The sequence below is a fragment of the Pelobates fuscus genome, chromosome 2, assembly GCF_036172605.1.
Source record: "Pelobates fuscus isolate aPelFus1 chromosome 2, aPelFus1.pri, whole genome shotgun sequence".
Taxonomy (NCBI): domain Eukaryota; kingdom Metazoa; phylum Chordata; class Amphibia; order Anura; family Pelobatidae; genus Pelobates; species Pelobates fuscus.
In genome coordinates this window covers 86,319,891-86,339,715 of record NC_086318.1, presented here as the reverse complement: position 1 = coordinate 86,339,715, position 19,825 = coordinate 86,319,891, and the positions used below count along the sequence as shown (strand labels likewise).

Genomic DNA, 19,825 nt, shown 5'->3' with positions numbered 1-19,825 from the left:
AAATATATATATATATTAATATCAAAATACAGTTAGAATAAAATTTCGTATAGATATATAATTTTTTTTAATTTTTATTATTATTTTTAATTTTTTAAATTTAAATTATTTATTATTCGTATTTTATAATATATATATACAATATATATAGTTATTATATATATTATATATATACGTGTGTAAATTAATTATAAGTGTATTTTTATATTAATATATGTACATATTAATATAAAAATACACTTAGCATGACATTATATATATGATATATAGACATATATAATATAAATATAATATATGTCTATATATCATATATATACACATATATAATAATATTTTTTTTTTATTAACTATAACTTTAAATTTTTTTTTTGATTTTACACTGATTTTACAGTTGCAGGGAGACTGCCTGTCAGCACAGACAGTCCCCCTGCAGGCAGAGACTAGGACACCTATTGTGACCATGTGGTCGCCCTGTTGGGCGATCACATGGCCACAGGGGTCCTAAACCGCCATGGGGAGACTGTCTGGGCTGCAGGCAGTCTCCCCACACCGGGAGCACCGCCGATCGCCGCCGGGGGAACGACGGCGATCGGGTAAGTACATTGGACGGTTAGGACGGTTCAGGACCGTCACCGGTCGGCAACGCAAAAATGCCGATGACGGTCCTGAACCGTCCTCCGTCCTTAAGGGGTTAAAAGTTGACTACATTTCCCAGGAAGCTCAGTCACTTAACAATAAAAGTTAATATTACAGACATTTATAGGCAGGTCAGTACCTGAGTCGGTGTGCCCTGACACCTTTTGACTATATGTTTAAGATTTTAGGGCTTTCATAATGTTTTTTTTTTTTTTTAAACTCTTTATTTTTCATGTGCTCAGATTCACAACAAGCGCGCAGAGCCACGACAGCTTCTGCACGCATTTTCATAACATTTTGCAGTTTAGACAGCACATTTTTTTTTATGGATAACATGAGGAATACAGGCAGTTAAACATAAAGGTAGTATAGTGTAGCATGCGAGACTGAACGTGCATTTAACATGGCTAGTAGCGCTGGGGTTTGTAAGTCTAAGGCATTGCATTATTAAGAACGACAGCTGTCGTGGTTAGGGTGTGATTTGCACGTTATCAACGGTTACGACATGTCAGCAGCCCTACTGCTAGTGTTAATTCAAACTGAAGGTGTCCCATGAGACAAGACTGGTCAATAACAAGATACATAAGCGGGTATAGTAAATATAGTAGATCTATGTATGAGGGACCATGGTTATAGACTCTTCGGGAGGTAAAATAACAGCATTTTTAAACCAATTGTTACTTTATGAATAGCTGGCTTGTGGAGAGCAGTTCATATGAGTAACGGCATAATGTGGAAGTCTATTTATAGCAAGACATGCCTGGCAGACTCCGCACTCCTGCTTGTGCTTATCCGATCCCTTCTGGGCGCCTGGTACATACCCCGGGGGCCTCCATCACACGTAACATCAGAGGCAAGTGTCCTGCGAAGCACCAGGTTACCGGCTTATGGTGGGGTAAGTTTGTTCCGTCGGGTGGCCGGCATCGTCCCGGTGGGCTGGGCGCCATATATCCGGTGCGGTTTTGACGCGGCTTGAAGCGGAGGCGGGTGCTTGTCTTGAGGCCGGCTCTGCGTGTCCGTTTGTGTCTCCGATCCCTCCTTCGGCGCCTTTTGAGGGGACTTCTAGTGACTGTTGGTCTGTGTCCGCCCCTTGGGCCTGTGGGTGCCGGGGGTAGTGGCGCGGGATTTGACCGCTTGACGTTAGCTGTGGTCAGTGCCCTCTCCGAGATCCCGGCCCAGAAGGCAGCAAGGATAGCGTCCAGCTTGATCAGTGTGTTATTCAGCTGCTCCCCGTAGTCCCCCCGTTTGCCGGCTTGCTCGTTGCATCCGCCATTTTGGGGTCGGTAACTCTAGAAGCTTGTAGTCCCTGGGATGTGTGTCAGTGGAGGGTGTGCTGCTGTTGCCGGGATGTCCCCCACCGGCAGGGGCGGGGGGGGAGGAAGGCTTGTGGGTGGTCCTCCGCAGTGTTAATATTGGCTTTTGGGGAGTCCCAGGCTGGGTGATCGGCCGCCTCACCCGCACCCTTACCTCCACTTAGGCCTCTAGTCAGGCTTGTTGTTGCTGCGGTAGGCCCCAGTGATGCAGCCCACGTTCTCAGCGTTATAGGAGTTGTTTCTGTACGATCCAGCCTGCATCCCCTACCAGGGTGATGCGTTTTTGATGAGATTGTAGCATGAGAACCAAGTTTATTTAGCTTAAACAGGGATTTCAGGCTGGAGCTCGTGTTACACACGTCTGATCAGCTCCACAGCCAGGCTACGCCCCCCCGGCTGTCATAATGTTGTGTTACTCCCTAAACCAGAAGTTTTCAGGAATTCATCAGGAACATTTTACGCCAAATAGTTTACATAGAAAAATAGCAGAGTTGGACACTTTGGCCTAATAAATGGGATTCGAATTGTCAAGTTGCTGAATAAATCTATGGGCTGCTTTGTTTTCACAAATACAGGGAGTGCAGAATTATTAGGCAAATGAGTATTTTGACCACATCATCCTCTTTATGCATGTTGTCTTACTCCAAGCTGTATAGGCTCGAAAGCCTACTACCAATTAAGCATATTAGGTGATGTGCATCTCTGTAATGAGAAGGGGTGTGGTCTAATGACATCAACACCCTATATCAGGTGTGCATAATTATTAGGCAACTTCCTTTCCTTTGGTAAAATGGGTCAAAAGAAGGACTTGACAGGCTCAGAAAAGTCAAAAATAGTGAGATATCTTGCAGAGGGATGCAGCACTCTTAAAATTGCAAAGCTTCTGAAGCGTGATCATCGAACAATCAAGCGTTTCATTCAAAATAGTCAACAGGGTCGCAAGAAGCGTGTGGAGAAACCAAGGCGCAAAATAACTGCCCATGAACTGAGAAAAGTCAAGCGTGCAGCTGCCAAGATGCCACTTGCCACCAGTTTGGCCATATTTCAGAGCTGCAACATCACTGGAGTGCCCAAAAGCACAAGGTGTGCAATACTCAGAGACATGGCCAAGGTAAGAAAGGCTGAAAGACGACCACCACTGAACAAGACACACAAGCTGAAACGTCAAGACTGGGCCAAGAAATATCTCAAGACTGATTTTTCTAAGGTTTTATGGACTGATGAAATGAGAGTGAGTCTTGATGGGCCAGATGGATGGATTGGTAAAGGGCAGAGAGCTCCAGTCCGGCTCAGACGCCTGCAAGGTGGAGGTGGAGTACTGGTTTGGGCTGGTATCATCAAAGATGAGCTTGTGAGGCCTTTTCGGGTTGAGGATGGAGTCAAGCTCAACTCCCAGTCCTACTGCCAGTTTCTGTAAGACACCTTCTTCAAGCAGTGGTACAGGAAGAAGTCTGCATCCTTCAAGAAAAACATGATTTTCATGCAGGACAATGCTCCATCACACGCGTCCAAGTTCTCCACAGCGTGGCTGGCAAGAAAGGGTATAAAAGAAGAAAATCTAATGACATGGCCTCCTTGTTCACCTGATCTGAACCCCATTGAGAACCTGTAGTCCATCATCAAATGTGAGATTTACAAGGAGGGAAAACAGTACACCTCTCTGAACAGTGTCTGGGAGGCTGTGGTTGCTGCTGCACGCAATGTTGATGGTGAACAGATCAAAACACTGACAGAATCCATGGATGGCAGGCTTTTGAGTGTCCTTGCAAAGGAAGGTGGCTATATTGGTCACTGATTTGTTTTTGTTTTGTTTTTGAATGTCAGAAATGTATATTTGTGAATGTTGAGATGTTATATTGGTTTCACTGGTAAAAATAAATAATTGAAATGGGTATATATTTGTTTTTTGTTAAGTTGCCTAATAATTATGCACAGTAATAGTCACCTGCACACACAGATACCCCCCTAAAATAGCTATAACTAAAAACAAACTAAAAACTACTTCCAAAAATATTCAGCTTTGATATTAATGAGTTTTTTGGGTTCATTGAGAACATGGTTGTTGTTCAATAATACAATTAATCCTCAAAAATACAACTTGCCTAATAATTCTGCACTACCTGTATTGAGGAATTCATAACACTATATAAATGCTTTCCAATAATCAGAGTTATCATAGAAATGTTGGGTAATGATACATATCGTATTGCCCACGTTGGATCACTCACCCCATTGAGTCAAAAAGTGAGCCAGAGATACATAAATTCTGGAGAGAATGAGGGTTATGATCAAACTAAGCACAGAGGATGAGACGCTGGTTATAAGACTGGCCTATGGGATAAAAGGAGCAATAATAAGAATATGTTAATCAGAAGTTAAATCAGTATTAACAGTAAAAGTGACAAGCTATAGATCAGGGTTGTCAAACATATGTTTCACGGAACCCATGAATTTGGCCCAAGTCAAAGAATGTGTTGGGCACCCTGTGACTTGGTGTGCCAATAGATTTAGGGACTGTGGGGATATTTATGGGATAATAATAGTAAACAGTTGAGAATTGCCCACTATTTAAATTCTCAGATCCCAAAGATCGTTATCGTGTAAGTGGAATGTATTCCATATAAATAAAATCACAATTTGTTATAAAAATAGATACAATTTATTGTGACAATTTAAATAATAATAATAATATATAACATGCGTGATAATAATCAATGAATATTCAGTATAACATGAGTATGCAATACAAATGGCAATACATTCCCGATGGCTAACATAGCAATTGTCAAACAAGATTTATGATGGGTGTCACGGCAAGGGTGCATAATTTAGTATTACATTATGAAATATAATCCTTTAATGCCATTTGTGTAGTAAATGGCACAAAAGGATGCTATTGCTGAGGTCAACAGGGGTTACATCTTTTGAAGCTGGGACCCCCACAGAGGTTGGATGACAGAAGGGGAAGTGTGGATGGCATGGCAAGGTTCAAAGGGTTTTACTAATATGGATGTGAAGTAATCAAGGCTCTGCAAGGTGTGAGGTTCTACACTTGGGAAAAGTCTGAATGTCTCTTCATCCATTTGGCCTGTACCATTAAGTGCTGAGTAAAACTCTTTGAAATGTAAATACCATTTTAGCTTTGCTCCAGTATCATACCCAAAGGAAGGACAAAAACATTCATATTTACCCCACAGAATAATAATAAAGCCTAATTTGTATTATATTTGGAATGGGACAAGCCCAATCTTTTAATTAAGCCTAAACATGAGTTGCACAACTTAAACCGTGTGGCAGGAATTGGGATGTCTGTCCTATTGGATCGCAGGTGGGGCGTGCAACATGTCTATGGAATGGGAAAACAATAACAAATTCATAGAGGCAATTATTATTTCTGTGGCAGGTACAGTAGAGGAGATAAAACCAAAAAGTTTATATTTGGCTTGCTGTTTCTGGAACAAAGGAGGTGGTCACTAGGAATCACTATAGGTACGCCCCTGGGTGGGGTGTGATAATTCCACAGGGTATATCTCCTGTGATCCTGAAGGGTGGGGTGTACTTGCTTGGGGCCAAGATCTAATTTTGAGTGAGTCACCATCATCCTTCCATGCCAGAGACCCCCTGGACGGAAGTTGTACTTTGAAAAACCTAAGTGAGTAATTAGGACTTCTGTTATTTTATCCTTTTTGTTTTTATCTGTTGTTGGTGTAAATAATTTGGTTATTATATATTGTTATATGCACTGTGACTATTTTTGCTCATAATAAACATTCATTTATTAAGTTCTACCTTTGTCTGGTTAAGAATCACGTTACCTGAAGAGACTAGTTAGTATTTTTGTAATTACATAGATATTGTGCTAAGTAATATTTGGTGGGTTTTTATTGTTGATTTACCTGGGGGACCAAGGCACCCCATTTATAAATTGTCTTGGTGGTGGCAGCGTTAAGATAGTAATAGTTATATTATTATGTTTAAGTGTGGGTGGTGTTAAAAAGGGGGATTTTGTCATTATTTCCGGTCTAGTGCAGACAAATAGTGTACTTTAACCCTTTCACCACCACAACTACGTCACGCACACTCTTGGAGTAGGGTGCGTTCGTGACAATGGGCTTCACAGAAAGAAAGTGAAACTTTACACACAGACACAGAGCTTGCAGCTTAAGGCCATAAAACTTGGCTAACAGTTAGAATAACCCTTTCACTGCTGGCTAGACCTCCTAGGTAATTAAGATCTATTCTCATGTAATTTTAAATAAAATAACATTTAAACCAGCTCATTAGTCATTTCCTGGAACCATCCAATAAGAGTATCTACCATGCTCTATAAGCAGAATTTTTAACTTGCCTAAACAGATATTTAATCTTATTTTAGAGCAAATCAATACACATGGATTTGCTAACATGTGATTAATCACAAATACATAATTATTATTTTCCCATCAGCAGATTGGGATATTATAACTATATATTCTTTAGTTAACTAAGATTTCTAAATATCGAAATCTGATCGTGATTTATCCAGTCATATATCATGCTATTAGAGAATTTTAATTAATTTAGATTATTTAAATGAAACCAGTATAATTACCAGTTAGGTAGATTTTCTCATCATATGAGTAGGTAGTCTCAGGAACTGAATGGATGTTTGATGGTGTGTAAAAAATTCTGAGTGCCCTGGAGTGGATATCTGTCATGGATTTCTCTGCATTGCCCCCGACTGCTCACCTCTTTGCTTCCTTTGCATACCTTCTTGCTTACCTCTCTTCCCTTTGTCTTAACTTTTTTAAAGGGAAAATTCACTAGGTGATAGACCAATAGAAAACTGGAGGTGTGGTTACCTTCCAGATCGCAATTTAAGTATTTGGTCTATAGAGGGCAGTCTCGTCCCACTAAACATTCCTATCCAGGAAAGAGTTAACTTTTCCTGGTGGCTATTTTGACGTCATTTACCTTATCTTTATGGTTATTTATAATTTAAGTTTTCTGTCAGTTCAAAGAGTTTCTTTGGGCTTTCTTCAGACTATGTGTCTGGCAATTCTGCTATAATTTCTAATATGACAGTTCGTAAACTAAGTATGACCTCTAAATTTACAATGGGATCTTATACAATATCGAAAGTAAAATTAAATTATTTAATCTTCTCTGTCATAAATGTCTGGGTTTAGAATTAATTATATTCCATTAGCATTTAGACAGTCTGTCCATTTCCCCTTCTCATTTCTTATCAATTTGGTTTGTATATACTAAGCATTCCTTAGCTTCTGGCAAAGTGGTTAGTTTTACAGAAGGGATAGAAATCTTGTGTCTTTTGTTAGCTTGAAGATAACAAAATGGAGTCTGCTCTGTTCAGAATGATTCAGGCAATATACACTTAATTTCTATCATAGCACAAAATGTCTGCCGATAAAAATACTCTGACAGGACCCTCTGCCAGTCTGGTAGCAAGACATTCTGTAGGGTGAGCAAGCCCAGCGCCCCAAATTTTTATCAAAGAGAAGCATGGGAACATAGGAAGCTGCCTGGCCTCCACATGTTGCTGCACTAGGCTACACAGGGAAAGCAGCATCAAAGAGCCAGGGCTCCACATTATGAGCTCCACTTGCCACCTGGACCTACAGCAAAGTGAAAAGCCACACCATCACTGTAAGCAATGCACAAGAATTTGTGTGTATGTGGGAGGGGGGCAGAGTCTGTGTCAAAATGTGTGTGTCGGTCAAGATATGTGTTAGATTGTGGGTGTTCAGGATCTGTGTCAGTGTGAGTGTGCCAGTGTTTGGAAGGCGGTCAAGATCTGTGTCACTGAGTATGTCAGTGCACGTGTGGGGGGTGAAGGTTTGTGTAAGTGTGTGTGTGTGTCAGTGAGTGAAGGGTCTCTGTGTATCTGTGCCTTTGTGTATGTTTTGTCAGTGTCTTTGTCACTGGGTGGTTTGGTGTGTGTGTCTATTTTGGCATCTGTGTAACGTTGGTCAATGACTCTTTTAGTGTCTATGTAATTGCTTTTGCCGTGTCTGTCAGGATCTCTGCCATAGGCGTGCGCAGCCTATTGCATTAGGGTGTGCACCCCAAAGCACAAACACACGCCGCATGTATGTGTATGTATATATATATATATATATATATATATATTTATTTTTTTATTATATATATATATATATATATATATATATATACATACATACATACACACACATACACTGCTGTTTGTGTGCGTGTGTGTGTGTGTGTGTGTGCTCTTAGTGCGCTGTGTGAGGGTGCTGTGTGTGTAAGGGTGCTGTGTGTGTGTGTGTGTGTGTGTGAGGGTGCTGGTAGTGTGCTATGTGGGTGAGGGTGTTGTTAGTGTGTAGTGTGTGAGGGTGCGGTTTGTGTGTGAGGGTACTGGTAGTGTGCTGTGTGTTAGGGTCCTGTTAGTGTGCTGTGTGAGGGTGCTGTTTGTGTGATATGTGTGTGTGTGAGGGTGCTGTTTGTGTCGTGTATTTGTGAGTGTGCTGTTTGTGTGAGGGTGCTGTTAGTGTACTGTGTGTGAGAGTGTTGTGTGATTGTAAGGGTGCTGTGTGTGTGTGTGTTTGTGAGGGTTCTGTGTGTGTGTGAGGGTGCTGTATGTGTGCTGTGTGTGTGAGGGTGCTGTATGTGTGCTATGTGTGTGGGTGCTGTTTGTGTGTGTGTGCTGTATGTTTGGAGGGATTGTGAAGGTGGGGGCATATTAGTAAATATCCTCCCTCCCTTCTTACCTTATGTAGGGAGGGGAGATCCTTGCTGCCATGTGCCATCCCTGGTGGTCCAGTGTAGAGTATACTCTAGCCTGCGGGGCTAGAGTTCACTTTCGCGAGATCTGAGCAGAGCTTCTGTCTAGAGCTTCCCGGGTCCTCTCCTGCCTCCCTCCATGCTACTGTGGTAGGTCTTTGATCTCCCCGCCGGCCCATGGAGGCTTAGAGCAGAGCCGGCACTCAAATAGTGCCGGCTCTGCATGAGCCGAGAGGGGAGATCCGGAGATCTCTCCTGCCGGCAGGGGTCAAGTCCTGGGAATAAAGTGTAAGAACTCTCCCAAGATTCCCACCCCACAAAAAAAATAATATACACTTGTGTGTGTATATATAAGTGCACACACACACTGACACACACATATATATACGCGTACACACACATACACTCACAGACACACCCATACTCTGACACACACACACACACACACATACATTCACATACACTCACAGACACACACACTCACAAATACACATACACTGACACACACACACACACATACATTCACAGGCACACATACACACACACACACACATACACTCAGACACACACACATACACTCACAGACACACACTCACATACATACTTAGACACACACACACAGACATACTTAGACACACACACACACACAGACATACTCAGACACACACACACACACACACACACACAGACATACTTAGACACACACACACACACACACACACACACACACACAGACATACTTAGACACACACACACACTCACAGACATACTTAGACACACACACTCAGACATACTTAGACACACACACACACACTCACACACACACAGACATACTTAGACACACACACAGACATACTTAGACACACACACACACACTCACAGACACACAGACATACTTAGACACACACACAGACACTCATAAATTTTTTTTATTAAAAATTGTCCACCCAGCCTCCCTACCTGGAGTGCTGGCGTGGACTTGTCCCTGGGGTCCAGTGGGTCGGGTGGCGGTCTCCATCTCAGCCGCGGCGAGAGAGCTGTGTGCTCTCTGCTCCCTCTCGCCGCGCGGGCTGTCTGCTGTAGCTGGGAGCCGGAATATGACGTCATATTCCGGCTCCCGGCATAAGCAAACAGCGCGCGGCGAGAGGGAGCAGAGAGCACACAGCTCTCTCGCCGCGGCTGAGATGGAGACCGGCAGGGGGAGGTCCATTACCTCTTGCCTCTCCCCTCCCCCCCCCAGCCTCCCACCCCCCCTCCCCCTCCCCCCCTCCCCCCACCCCCCCTCAGCCTCCCACCCCCCCTCCCCCTCCCCCACCCCCCCTCCCCCCCTCCCCCCACCCCCCCTCCCCCCACAAAGACAGAGGGAACTCGGGGGGAACTCTGAGGGCATTTGGGGGTGGCAGAGTGCCTGCAGGAATAGTGGGAACATTGTTCCCACGCGTTCCTGCAGGACTCACAGGCGTGCCGCGGGGATTAGGGTGTGCCTAGGCACACCCGGCACACCCCGTGCGCACGCCTATGATCTCTGCCATTGTATGTGTGTGTCTTTCAGTCTATATGTCAGTGTCCTTGTCATTCTTTGTGTGCCACTGTCAATGTCTTTGTTTATGTTAGTGCTTATGCCAGTGACTCTCTGTGCTTCTGTATCTCAGTCAGTAGCAAGAAACCTATATGGAAGTTGCACTCATGATATGATGATTAGGCTTCTGTAGAACAAAGGGTGCTCATGGGACCAAAACAGTAATTAACTCCATTTAGAGAATTGAAGAAATAGAAGGGTACCAGGCACTATAAAGATGGTTTGTGGCTTTAGTTAAAGGAAACAAAAACGCAATGTTTCGGTTATCGTAGCTACTTGTTTACGCCTAGCAAAATATAGTTTGCTATACATGTGGACAATGGAATTTAAACCCAAACTTTCATTTAATTTATATAACTGGCAATTCTCTGGTGAAATTGCACACGGTTAATGGGACGTGAGGCAATTTTTAAATCTCAAAGCAACACAGTCACATATACTACGTTCTTAGTGAAAATCATACTGTGGTATTTGAGATCAGTGTATAAAAATCACTGTGAGTCAATTTGATTTTCAGAGGAGATGGCAGAAATGGATTAAATCAGTTTCTTCAAAACATCAGACATGGGAGGACACATGGTTGTTTAAAGGACATTTGGTGGACTGCTTTGGTGTCTTATTCGTTTCTCCTCTCCAGCTATAGTGTTAGTATGTATTTTAGGTTGTAGTTCATCTTAGACCTTTAACTCACACCCCATCTTTAACCACCTTGTCTTATTCCTAAACCTAAATCACTAATCTGAATTTGGTGATTCATTTGATAGTGGTGGTCCATGCGGTTATGATCAAAATGGCAACAATCCCACTGAACACGTGTTAAACTCTTTAGAAAGTTAAATTACTGCTAAATACCTTGTGTTAAACATATTAATAAAATGGCAGGAACTCACAGATGAATAGATCATTCCTGATTTGACCACCACCAAAAAGATGATGATACGGTATAAGATGACAGATATTAGGAATATGATGACAATGGCTATCTGTAAAAGAAGAAAAATAATTGGATGGATAAGTTAGATCACCCATTTAAAAGTGCCTTAACTTCAACACATTTCTCACAAAATATATGCAATTCACTGTCCACACCATCTACATTCTACATGATCCAAGCAGGAGCTTCGGTAATGTCTGTCTTGGGCAAAGTCATTCTGAGAAATCACATTTCCACAATTTTCCAGCTTGACGTAAAAAAAAAGTACAGGCAGGCATCGTGTGTCAGACTTCAAACTGCATTTCTGCAGGCACCCTTAGCGATGGAACATTATTTAAAACACCGCTTTATATTCTAAGAATGAGTTGTTCAATCTTGATCCTTTGGGTCTCACCAACATAGTGTTGGTCCGGGTCCAGAAGTTAAAGTCTTAACTTTAACACCCCAACTATTGCACTTGATTTGTTTATAATTTTGAAGTGAGAAAAGTACTGGATTCACATTGTAAGTAATCAAGACAAATGGATAATGATTTTAGAGAAGAAGAAAAAATATGTTCCCACCATTAGCACAATGACCATGGATCCTGCCAAGACTCTACGCAGTTGTCGAGTTTTTGGGAAATATGGCTCTTCCATCTTGGTGATGGGATTCAGGATTGTGAGAGGGGCTAATGCCGTGAACTCAGGCCGTGGTGGTTCCTGGAACAGAACTACAATGGATCAGTAACACTGACTGAGTGTCTAACAAAACAACAAGAGAAGACTGTTAACTTAAAAACTGGTTACATAACAATAAATTAGACATTGAGCTGACATAAAGGGGAACTATTACTACCCAGTATTTATAATATAATCTTTACTTATTCCCTGTGTTTAAAAAAAAATTTTGTGAGGTTCAAATGTAGAAATCCACACATCTATTCCAGAATTGGGCTCTTGGCTTTATGTCATAAATCTTGTCCTTTTCTGCCATTGAACATAGTCAGGGCAGTCTTTAACAAGGGGCAAACTGCCCCGGGCCCAATAACTCATGGGGGCCCAAAGCAGCTGCCCCATGTGCCCCCTGCACGCAACCAGGACTGAACAGCCTTCCGTGTTAGTGTATGTGTACCTTTGTGTCAGTGTATCTATGTGTATGAATACTTGTGTATCAGTTTGTATGTGAACTTGCGTGTCTTTGTATGTGTACCTGTGTGTGTATATGAGTGTCAGTTTGTGTAAGTGTGTATCTATGCATGTGGCAATGCATACATTCCATCATTCCAGTACCAACACTGCACACATACACACTACTACATTCTAACGCTAACACTGCACACAAATACACCACTGCATGTGGATCTGTGTTCCTGTATGTATCTCAGTGTTTGTGTAAGTGTGCATCTGTGTGGCAATGCATACATCCCAGCATTCCTACACCAACACTGCACACAAATACACCCCTGCATGTGTACCAGTGTGTCTGTGTGTATCTTAGTGTGTACATATCTGTGTCAGTGTGTGTAATTGTGTATCTCTGTGTGTGGATGTGCCAGTGTTTTTATCTGTGTGTGTGTGATTATACACCAATCGCTTTGTGTCAGTCTGTGCATGTGTCCAGATATGTGCATGTTTCAGTGTGCTAATGTGAATGGATATCTGAATGTATGTCATACATGCCAGCAATCAAACACAACATGCAAACACATCCCTGCAAACACAAACATTACATACAAACACACCCCTGAATTAAACTCAAAAAGTATATATAAACACACCCCTTCACTCTAACACCAATACTACACCCTACATGCACACACATACTCTATACAACAACATGCTCACATTGAAATGTACAAACACTGCTCACAAATACAGCCTGCAAGAATGGCCAAATGGTACATCCCCAGCTGGCATAGCATCGTGGGAATTGGACAACAGATGAATTTCTATCTTTTCTCCATTCTTGTGCTAGAGGGGAGGCCCAAAAATTGTCTTGCACCAGGGCCTTCTCTACATTAGTTCTGCCACTGTGTTGGGGTGGAGGGCATGAATGCATGCCAGGGGAAGGGAAAGATCCAATGGGCCAAAGCAAATGCTTGCCTAGGGTCTAATCAATGTTAAAGAGGGCCCTGAACATATTTGCAGAAACCAAAAAAAGCCAAAAACTATAAAGTATATTAAAGGATTTTTTAATCAGTTATAAAATATTCTCTGAAATTCAACATTCATCGGATCAACAGCATAAAAGAATGGGTTTAACCCCTTAAGGACCAAACTTCTGGAATAAAAGGGAATCATGACATGTCACACATGTCATGTGTCCTTAAGGGGTTAAGGTTCAGCCTGATGGGCTTTAGTTATTTTTATATATTTTTTTCAACCTAGACAATTCACACTTTTATTGCTTTTCGTGTCTATAAACTTTATTCTGTGTCTCAGTTATTTGTCACTATGTAGAATTGTAAAGCACTACAGAAACTGCGCCTATAATTAAAGGAACACTCTAAGCACCAGAATCACTGCTCACTGTAGTGGTTTTGGTGCCAGTAGTGCTTGTCCCCCATTTAAAGAGTAAAACTGTTTGGACAGTTATATTTCTTAGGGCCACTCCCCATCTAAAATACTAATGTTGGAGAACTAGAGGTTCCTAAGAAGACGCTTTTATACCTCTCCTGAGCTAGGCCTTCAGCTGATGCTCTCACCACAGGGGCTAAGCAAGCACCAGCGGACCCACGCGGTGAGTTTAAAAAAAATTTAAGGGTGGAAAGAGAGGCCAGGGGCCTAAACTGCATTTTCAACACTATAGGGTTAGGAAAACACATTTGTGCTCCTGACCTTATAGTGTTCCTTTAAAGTGAGTTCTACTTACTGGAACCTTTCCCTTGTTGGCATCGTCTTCTTCTTCTGGCAGGTCCTCCCTAGCTGCGCATGTACTACACATGAGAGGTCTATGGAGGATCCCAGGAGACCGCTGGTGATGGCAGGGGGATTGACACTTCTAGACAGCGGTAGCTCCATCCAGTGTCTAGAAGTGTCAGGCGTAGAAGGAATACTGAGAAAAATTAGTCCCTACGTTGTCTTGTGTTTTTAGTTAGAGTTAGGTGAAAAATCAAAGAAAGAGAGTAGAAAACAGAAAGGGAACAGGAAGTGATAGGTAAAGGTAAGAAAGGCGTGACAGTTCCACTTTAAGAGCATCATTTGGCCACCAAGGAGTATCAGAGCCCAACAGGGACCCAGGTAAGAGGTCAGACCTTTGCTAAACCGGCTGTCAGATTACTGGGGAACCAGGCTAGGGTACTCCTAGCATCAAAACCGCAATAGCGGGCGGTAGTTTTCATGATACATTGAGTAACCTTTTAAGGAAAGATGATGCCGATTTAACATGATTTCATTGAAAAAGAACAGCAAGCAGGCCAACTCACAGTGCACATCTTCAAGTATTATCTGCACACTGATCAATAATAACAAATAAAGGCCAAGAATCATATAAAATCCTCCTTTTTTTGAAGCTGGATAGTTTTTGGCTGGAGTAAGATAGTAGTCGACTAATATGTCAAACATCTGGAGTGGTGGAGAAACAGACTGTGTAACCCAGACATTTTACAAGGTATCTATTTTCCCTTCTCATAATATTGTAAAGCGCTACGGAATCTGTTGGCGCTATATAAATTGCTATAATAATAATAATAATAATAGCAAATGCTAGATGGCTCCATGGAATCTTTATGGACAAAGAAAAACTAAGAATACCATTAACTCACAAGGGAAATTTGCCCAAATGATAGGAAAGCTCACCTCGATTTCAGTAAATTCCAAGCAGTCCCACCGATATGACAATGTAGCGTTATATCTTTTCCAATATTCTAAGAATGTAACTGACCAGACGGACATGAAGAAACTGAATAGAAGAGTCCCTACATTGTCAAACAGCACCCCGGCCTGCAGAAAACAGAGTTGAAAAATTGTTTAATTTGAAAGCCTGTTGCAGTCTTTTTGCCATATTAGTATGCACACATACAAGTTACATACGTAAAGTAACATTTTTCATTTTTAACTCCTGTAACACTCTATGTATCTATGCTTTAAAGAGACACTCCAAGCACCAAACATGTTTTAGTTTAATAGAGTATTTTTGGTGTATAGATTATGTCCCTACAATCTCACTGTTGAATTCTCTGCCGTTTAAGTTAAAATCACTTCGGTAAATCACCTTTTGCACAATCGAGTACAGGTTGGGGATTGCCTTTTGTGCAAAGAAATTTCGTCTGGGTACCTTCCACTGCGGTATCCCAATAGCCACACATTTTTTGAACGCCTCAGACTCCACCAGCTTGTATGGTAAAAGCTGGCGGGCTAATAGTTCAGACAAGCCAGTTGTCAGACGCTGGGCAAGGGGGTGACTTTCTGACATTGGCTTCTTACGCTCGAACATGTCCTTGACAGACACCTGACTGTGGGCAGATGAGCGGGAACTGCTCAAGGCGAGAGACGGAGTGGCGGATGGTTGAGAGGGGGCAAGGAGGACAGCAGTGGTTGACGTGGCTGAAGATGCTGGACCAGGAGGAGGATGGCGGCTTTGAGTTTGTGTGCTGCTTGTACTCATGTGTTGATCCCATAGGCGTTTGTGATGTGCGATCATGTGCCTACGCAAAGCAGTTGTACCTAGGTGGGTGTTGGACTTCCCACGACTCAGTTTCTTTTGGCACAGGTTGCAAATGGCATCGCTGTTGTCAGAGGCAGACACACACAAAAAATGCCACACTGCTGAGCTCTGCAATGACGGCATTCTGGTGGTGGACACAGCATGCGTTGATTGGCGTGCTGTCGGGCTGACCCCGGGTGCCGATGCATGCTGTCTGAATGTGCCACTAGCTCCTTGCGACGACCTCCCCCTGCTTCCAACTCGTCTCCTCCTCCTCCTCTCTGTCTCCCCATTTGAACTTTCGCACTGTTCTTCTTCTTGTCGAGCGAGCACCCACGTGACATCCATGGACGCATCGTCATCATCAACCGCTTCACTTGTATCTGACAACTCAGCAAAGGAAGCAGCAGCGGGTACAACATCATCATCATCACACCGTACGTCCATGTGTGTAATGCTGCCTGCCTGAGACATATCCCTGTTATCTACATCCTCTGGCAATAATGGTTGCGCATCACTCATTTCTTCAAACGGATGTGTAAATAACTCCTCTGACATACCAAGTGAAGCGGCTGTGGTGCTAGTGTTGGTGGTGGCGGCAGGCGGGTGAGTGGTATCTTGAGAGGTGCCCGAAGCTAAGCTGGAGGAGAATGGTGCGTCAAGGTTCCGAGCGGAAGCTGTAGAAGATTGGGTGTCCTGTGTTAGCCAGTCAACTATGTCCTCAGAACTTTTCAAGTTCAGGGTACGTGGCCTCTGAAAACTGGGCATTATTCTAGGGCAAAAGGGAATCACAGCACCACGACCACGATGGCCCCTGCCTGTCATTGTTTTTTGGATTAGTGGTACTATGCGTGCAAGCTACTGTGAGACCAGATATGAGTGGCAATGTGCACTGGCGGAGGTTGGCAGAGTACACGCTGTAGGCCTGACACCCGCTTGAAGACAACTAACTGCTATTCAATCTATAACTGTGGAAAAAGTTTTTTGCTTTTAAATGCACGCTATTGTGACACCAGATATGAGTGGCAAAGTGCACTTGCAGAGGTTGGCAGAGTACACGCTGAAGGCCTGACACCAGCTTTAAGGACACTGACTGCTATTAGCTTACAGTGAAAAACGTTTTTCTTTTTAAAGGCACGCTATAGTGACACCAGATATGAGTGGCAAAGTGAACTTGCAGAGGTTGACATTGTACACACTGAAGGCCTGACACCAGCTTTAAGGACACTGACTGCTATTAGCTTACAGTGAAAAACTTTTTTTCTTTTTAAAGGCACGCTATTGTGACACCAGATATGAGTGGCAAAGTACACGCTAAAGGCCTGACACCTGCTTTAAGGACACTGACTGCTATTAGCTTACAGTGAAAAACGTTTTTCTTTTTAAAGGCACGCTATAGTGACACCAGATATGAGTGGCAAAGTGCACTTGCAGAGGTTGGCATTGTACACGCTGAAGGCCTGACACCAGCTTTAAGGACACTGACTGCTATTAGCTTACAGGGAAAAACTTTTTTTCTTTTTAAAGGCACGCTATTGTGACACCAGATATGAGTGGCAAAGTGCACTTGCAGAGGTTGGCAGAGTACACGCTGAAGGCCTGACACCCGCTTTAAGGACACTGACTGCTATTAGCTTACAGTGAAATAAAGTTTTTTCTTTTTAAAGGCACGCTATTGTGACACCAGATATGAGTGGCAAAGTGCACTTGCAGAGGTTGGCAGAGTACACGCTGAAGGCCAGACACCCGCTTTAAGGACACTGACTGCTATTAGCTTACAGTGAAAAATGTTTTTTTCTTTTTAACCCCTTAAGGACCAAACTTCTGGAATAAAAGGGAATCATGACATGTGACACATGTCATGTGTCCTTAAGGGGTTAAAGGCACGCTATTGTGACACCAGATATGAGTGGCAAAGTGCACTTGCAGAGGTTGGCAGAGTACACGCTGAAGGCCTGACACCCGCTTTAAGGACACTGACTGCTATTAGCTTACAGTGAAAAATGTTTTTTCTTTTTAAAGGCACGCTATTGTGACACCAGATATGAGTGGCAAAGTGCACTTGCAGAGGTTGGCAGAGTACACGCTGAAGGCCTGACACCCGCTTTAAGGACACTGACTGCTATTAGCTTACAGTGAAAAATGTTTTATCTTTTTAAAGGCACGCTATTGTGACACCAGATATGAGTGGCAAAGTGCACTTGCAGAGGTTGGCAGAGTACACGCTGAAGGCCTGACACCCAGACGTTTGCAGACAACTAACTGCTATTCAATCTATTACAGTGAAAAACAATTAATTTGTTTTTAAATGCAAGCTTAAGCTTATTGTGACACCAGATATGAGTGGTGGCACTGGGCAAGTGGGCACAGTATCCACTGTGAGCCTGAGACAGAAGCTGGCAGGCAGGCAACTGCAATTACATTACACAGAGAAAAAAAAAAGCAGACTGATGTTCTAGCCCTAAAAATGGCTTTATGGGGTGCTGTCCTTACAGCAGAGATCAGATGAGTCCTTCAGGACTGTAGTGGACACTGAATACCCTAGCCTAGCTATCAATTTCCCTATCAAATGAGCAGCAGCTACACTTTCCCTCCTCTATCTAAGAATGCAGCTTCCGAATGAATCTAAAATGGATGCTGTACAGGAGGTGGGAGGGTCTGGAAGGGAGGGTCTGCTGCTAATTTTCTGGAATGTGTCTGCTGACCGTGAGGCACAGGGTCAAGGTTTACTCAATGATGACAAATAGGGGGTGGATCGAACCGCGCATGTGTTCGCCCGCCGTGGCAAATGCGAACACGCTATGTTCGACGGGAACTATTCGCTGGCGAACAGTTCGGTACATCACTAACCACCATATGTTTTCATTGCAATTAACTGCTATGGACGACAGATCTAGGCGGAATCATATCAAAATCAGAGGTATTTCACACGCCATCAATATGGAGGAGCTTACACATTACATCAGGTGCCTTGTGGCATCAATACTACCGCCAAGCTTGACTAAGAATGTTACCATCGCTGGTATTTACAGTTTAACCAAGTCACCCAGGGCACCAACCTCTGCTGTGCATGACTTAATTATCATGTCAACGTTACAAGGCAGGACAACTTACTCCTTTGTGAAATACACCCTCATTTTTTATCAATACCTACCAAGGTCCATTCTACAGTGGCGACGATCTCTCAAATGCAAATCCAGTTAGCTGGAGTGGAGTATCGGTGGATGGTGGTGGTGACTCGTAATGGGACTGTTCACAAAATATCTTGAAATACAGAGGCACCTGCCTTTCTTAGGGCTTTGGGACTTTCATCTTTTGCTACAGAGTCAGCAAGTCAACCTGAAACCCACACCTAGAACCCTACCAACTTAGTACCCTTTATGCCTAGGAGGGGTGGGGACACAAACAGGGACATGACTAGGCTGTTGGATACTGTGGAAGTTGACATCGTTTCCTTGTATATATATATATATATATATATAGTTTTACAATAGTTTTTCCATCTTCTTTTCACTTTTCACATGCTTTTTTATTATTAGATGACGTTCTCCCGACTAATTATATTTATCACCGGCTAAACCGTGTTTAACGTTATCGTACCGAGGTGCTTGGTTTGGTCTGGCTCAGAATGCCATATTTGAAATGGAATAGTCTCGATCCCCTCTGCTGCCCCCTTGGATAGGGGTGTCAAATGCAGAGAGCCTATTGCATACATATATAATTTTCTTTTTACCTTCAGTTTATCATTATTAGTTTATTACACATGCATTTTAATTCAGGTATATACTAAATCGTGGCCTTAATCTGCATTCCACTAATGATAAAACAAATTCTAAAAATAGGGGTAACACTCATTGCATATTTTATATCCTTAGTATGTGTCACCAGGGATAACTTTCTTTTTTAAATCACTTTGTTTAAGAAGCCATAGCCACTCCTTCCCTGTCTGTGACTTACAATCTCCCTACATACTCCATGTAAAGTGAGATCTAA

General features: G+C 42.7%; 1 protein-coding gene across 1 annotated transcript in view; it reads right to left on the bottom strand.

Moving 5' to 3' along the window:
• Nucleotides 1-19,825, bottom strand: part of ANO7 (anoctamin 7) — a 71,066-nt gene that overhangs the window by 34,054 nt on the left and 17,187 nt on the right. Inside the window, exons 13-16 of the mRNA XM_063440972.1 lie at nucleotides 14,986-15,129; nucleotides 11,770-11,907; nucleotides 11,163-11,255; nucleotides 4,178-4,280 (exon numbers count right to left, since the gene is read on the bottom strand). Coding sequence (XP_063297042.1) covers nucleotides 4,178-4,280; nucleotides 11,163-11,255; nucleotides 11,770-11,907; nucleotides 14,986-15,129 — 478 coding nt within the window. The remainder of the gene's footprint in view (nucleotides 1-4,177; nucleotides 4,281-11,162; nucleotides 11,256-11,769; nucleotides 11,908-14,985; nucleotides 15,130-19,825) is intronic.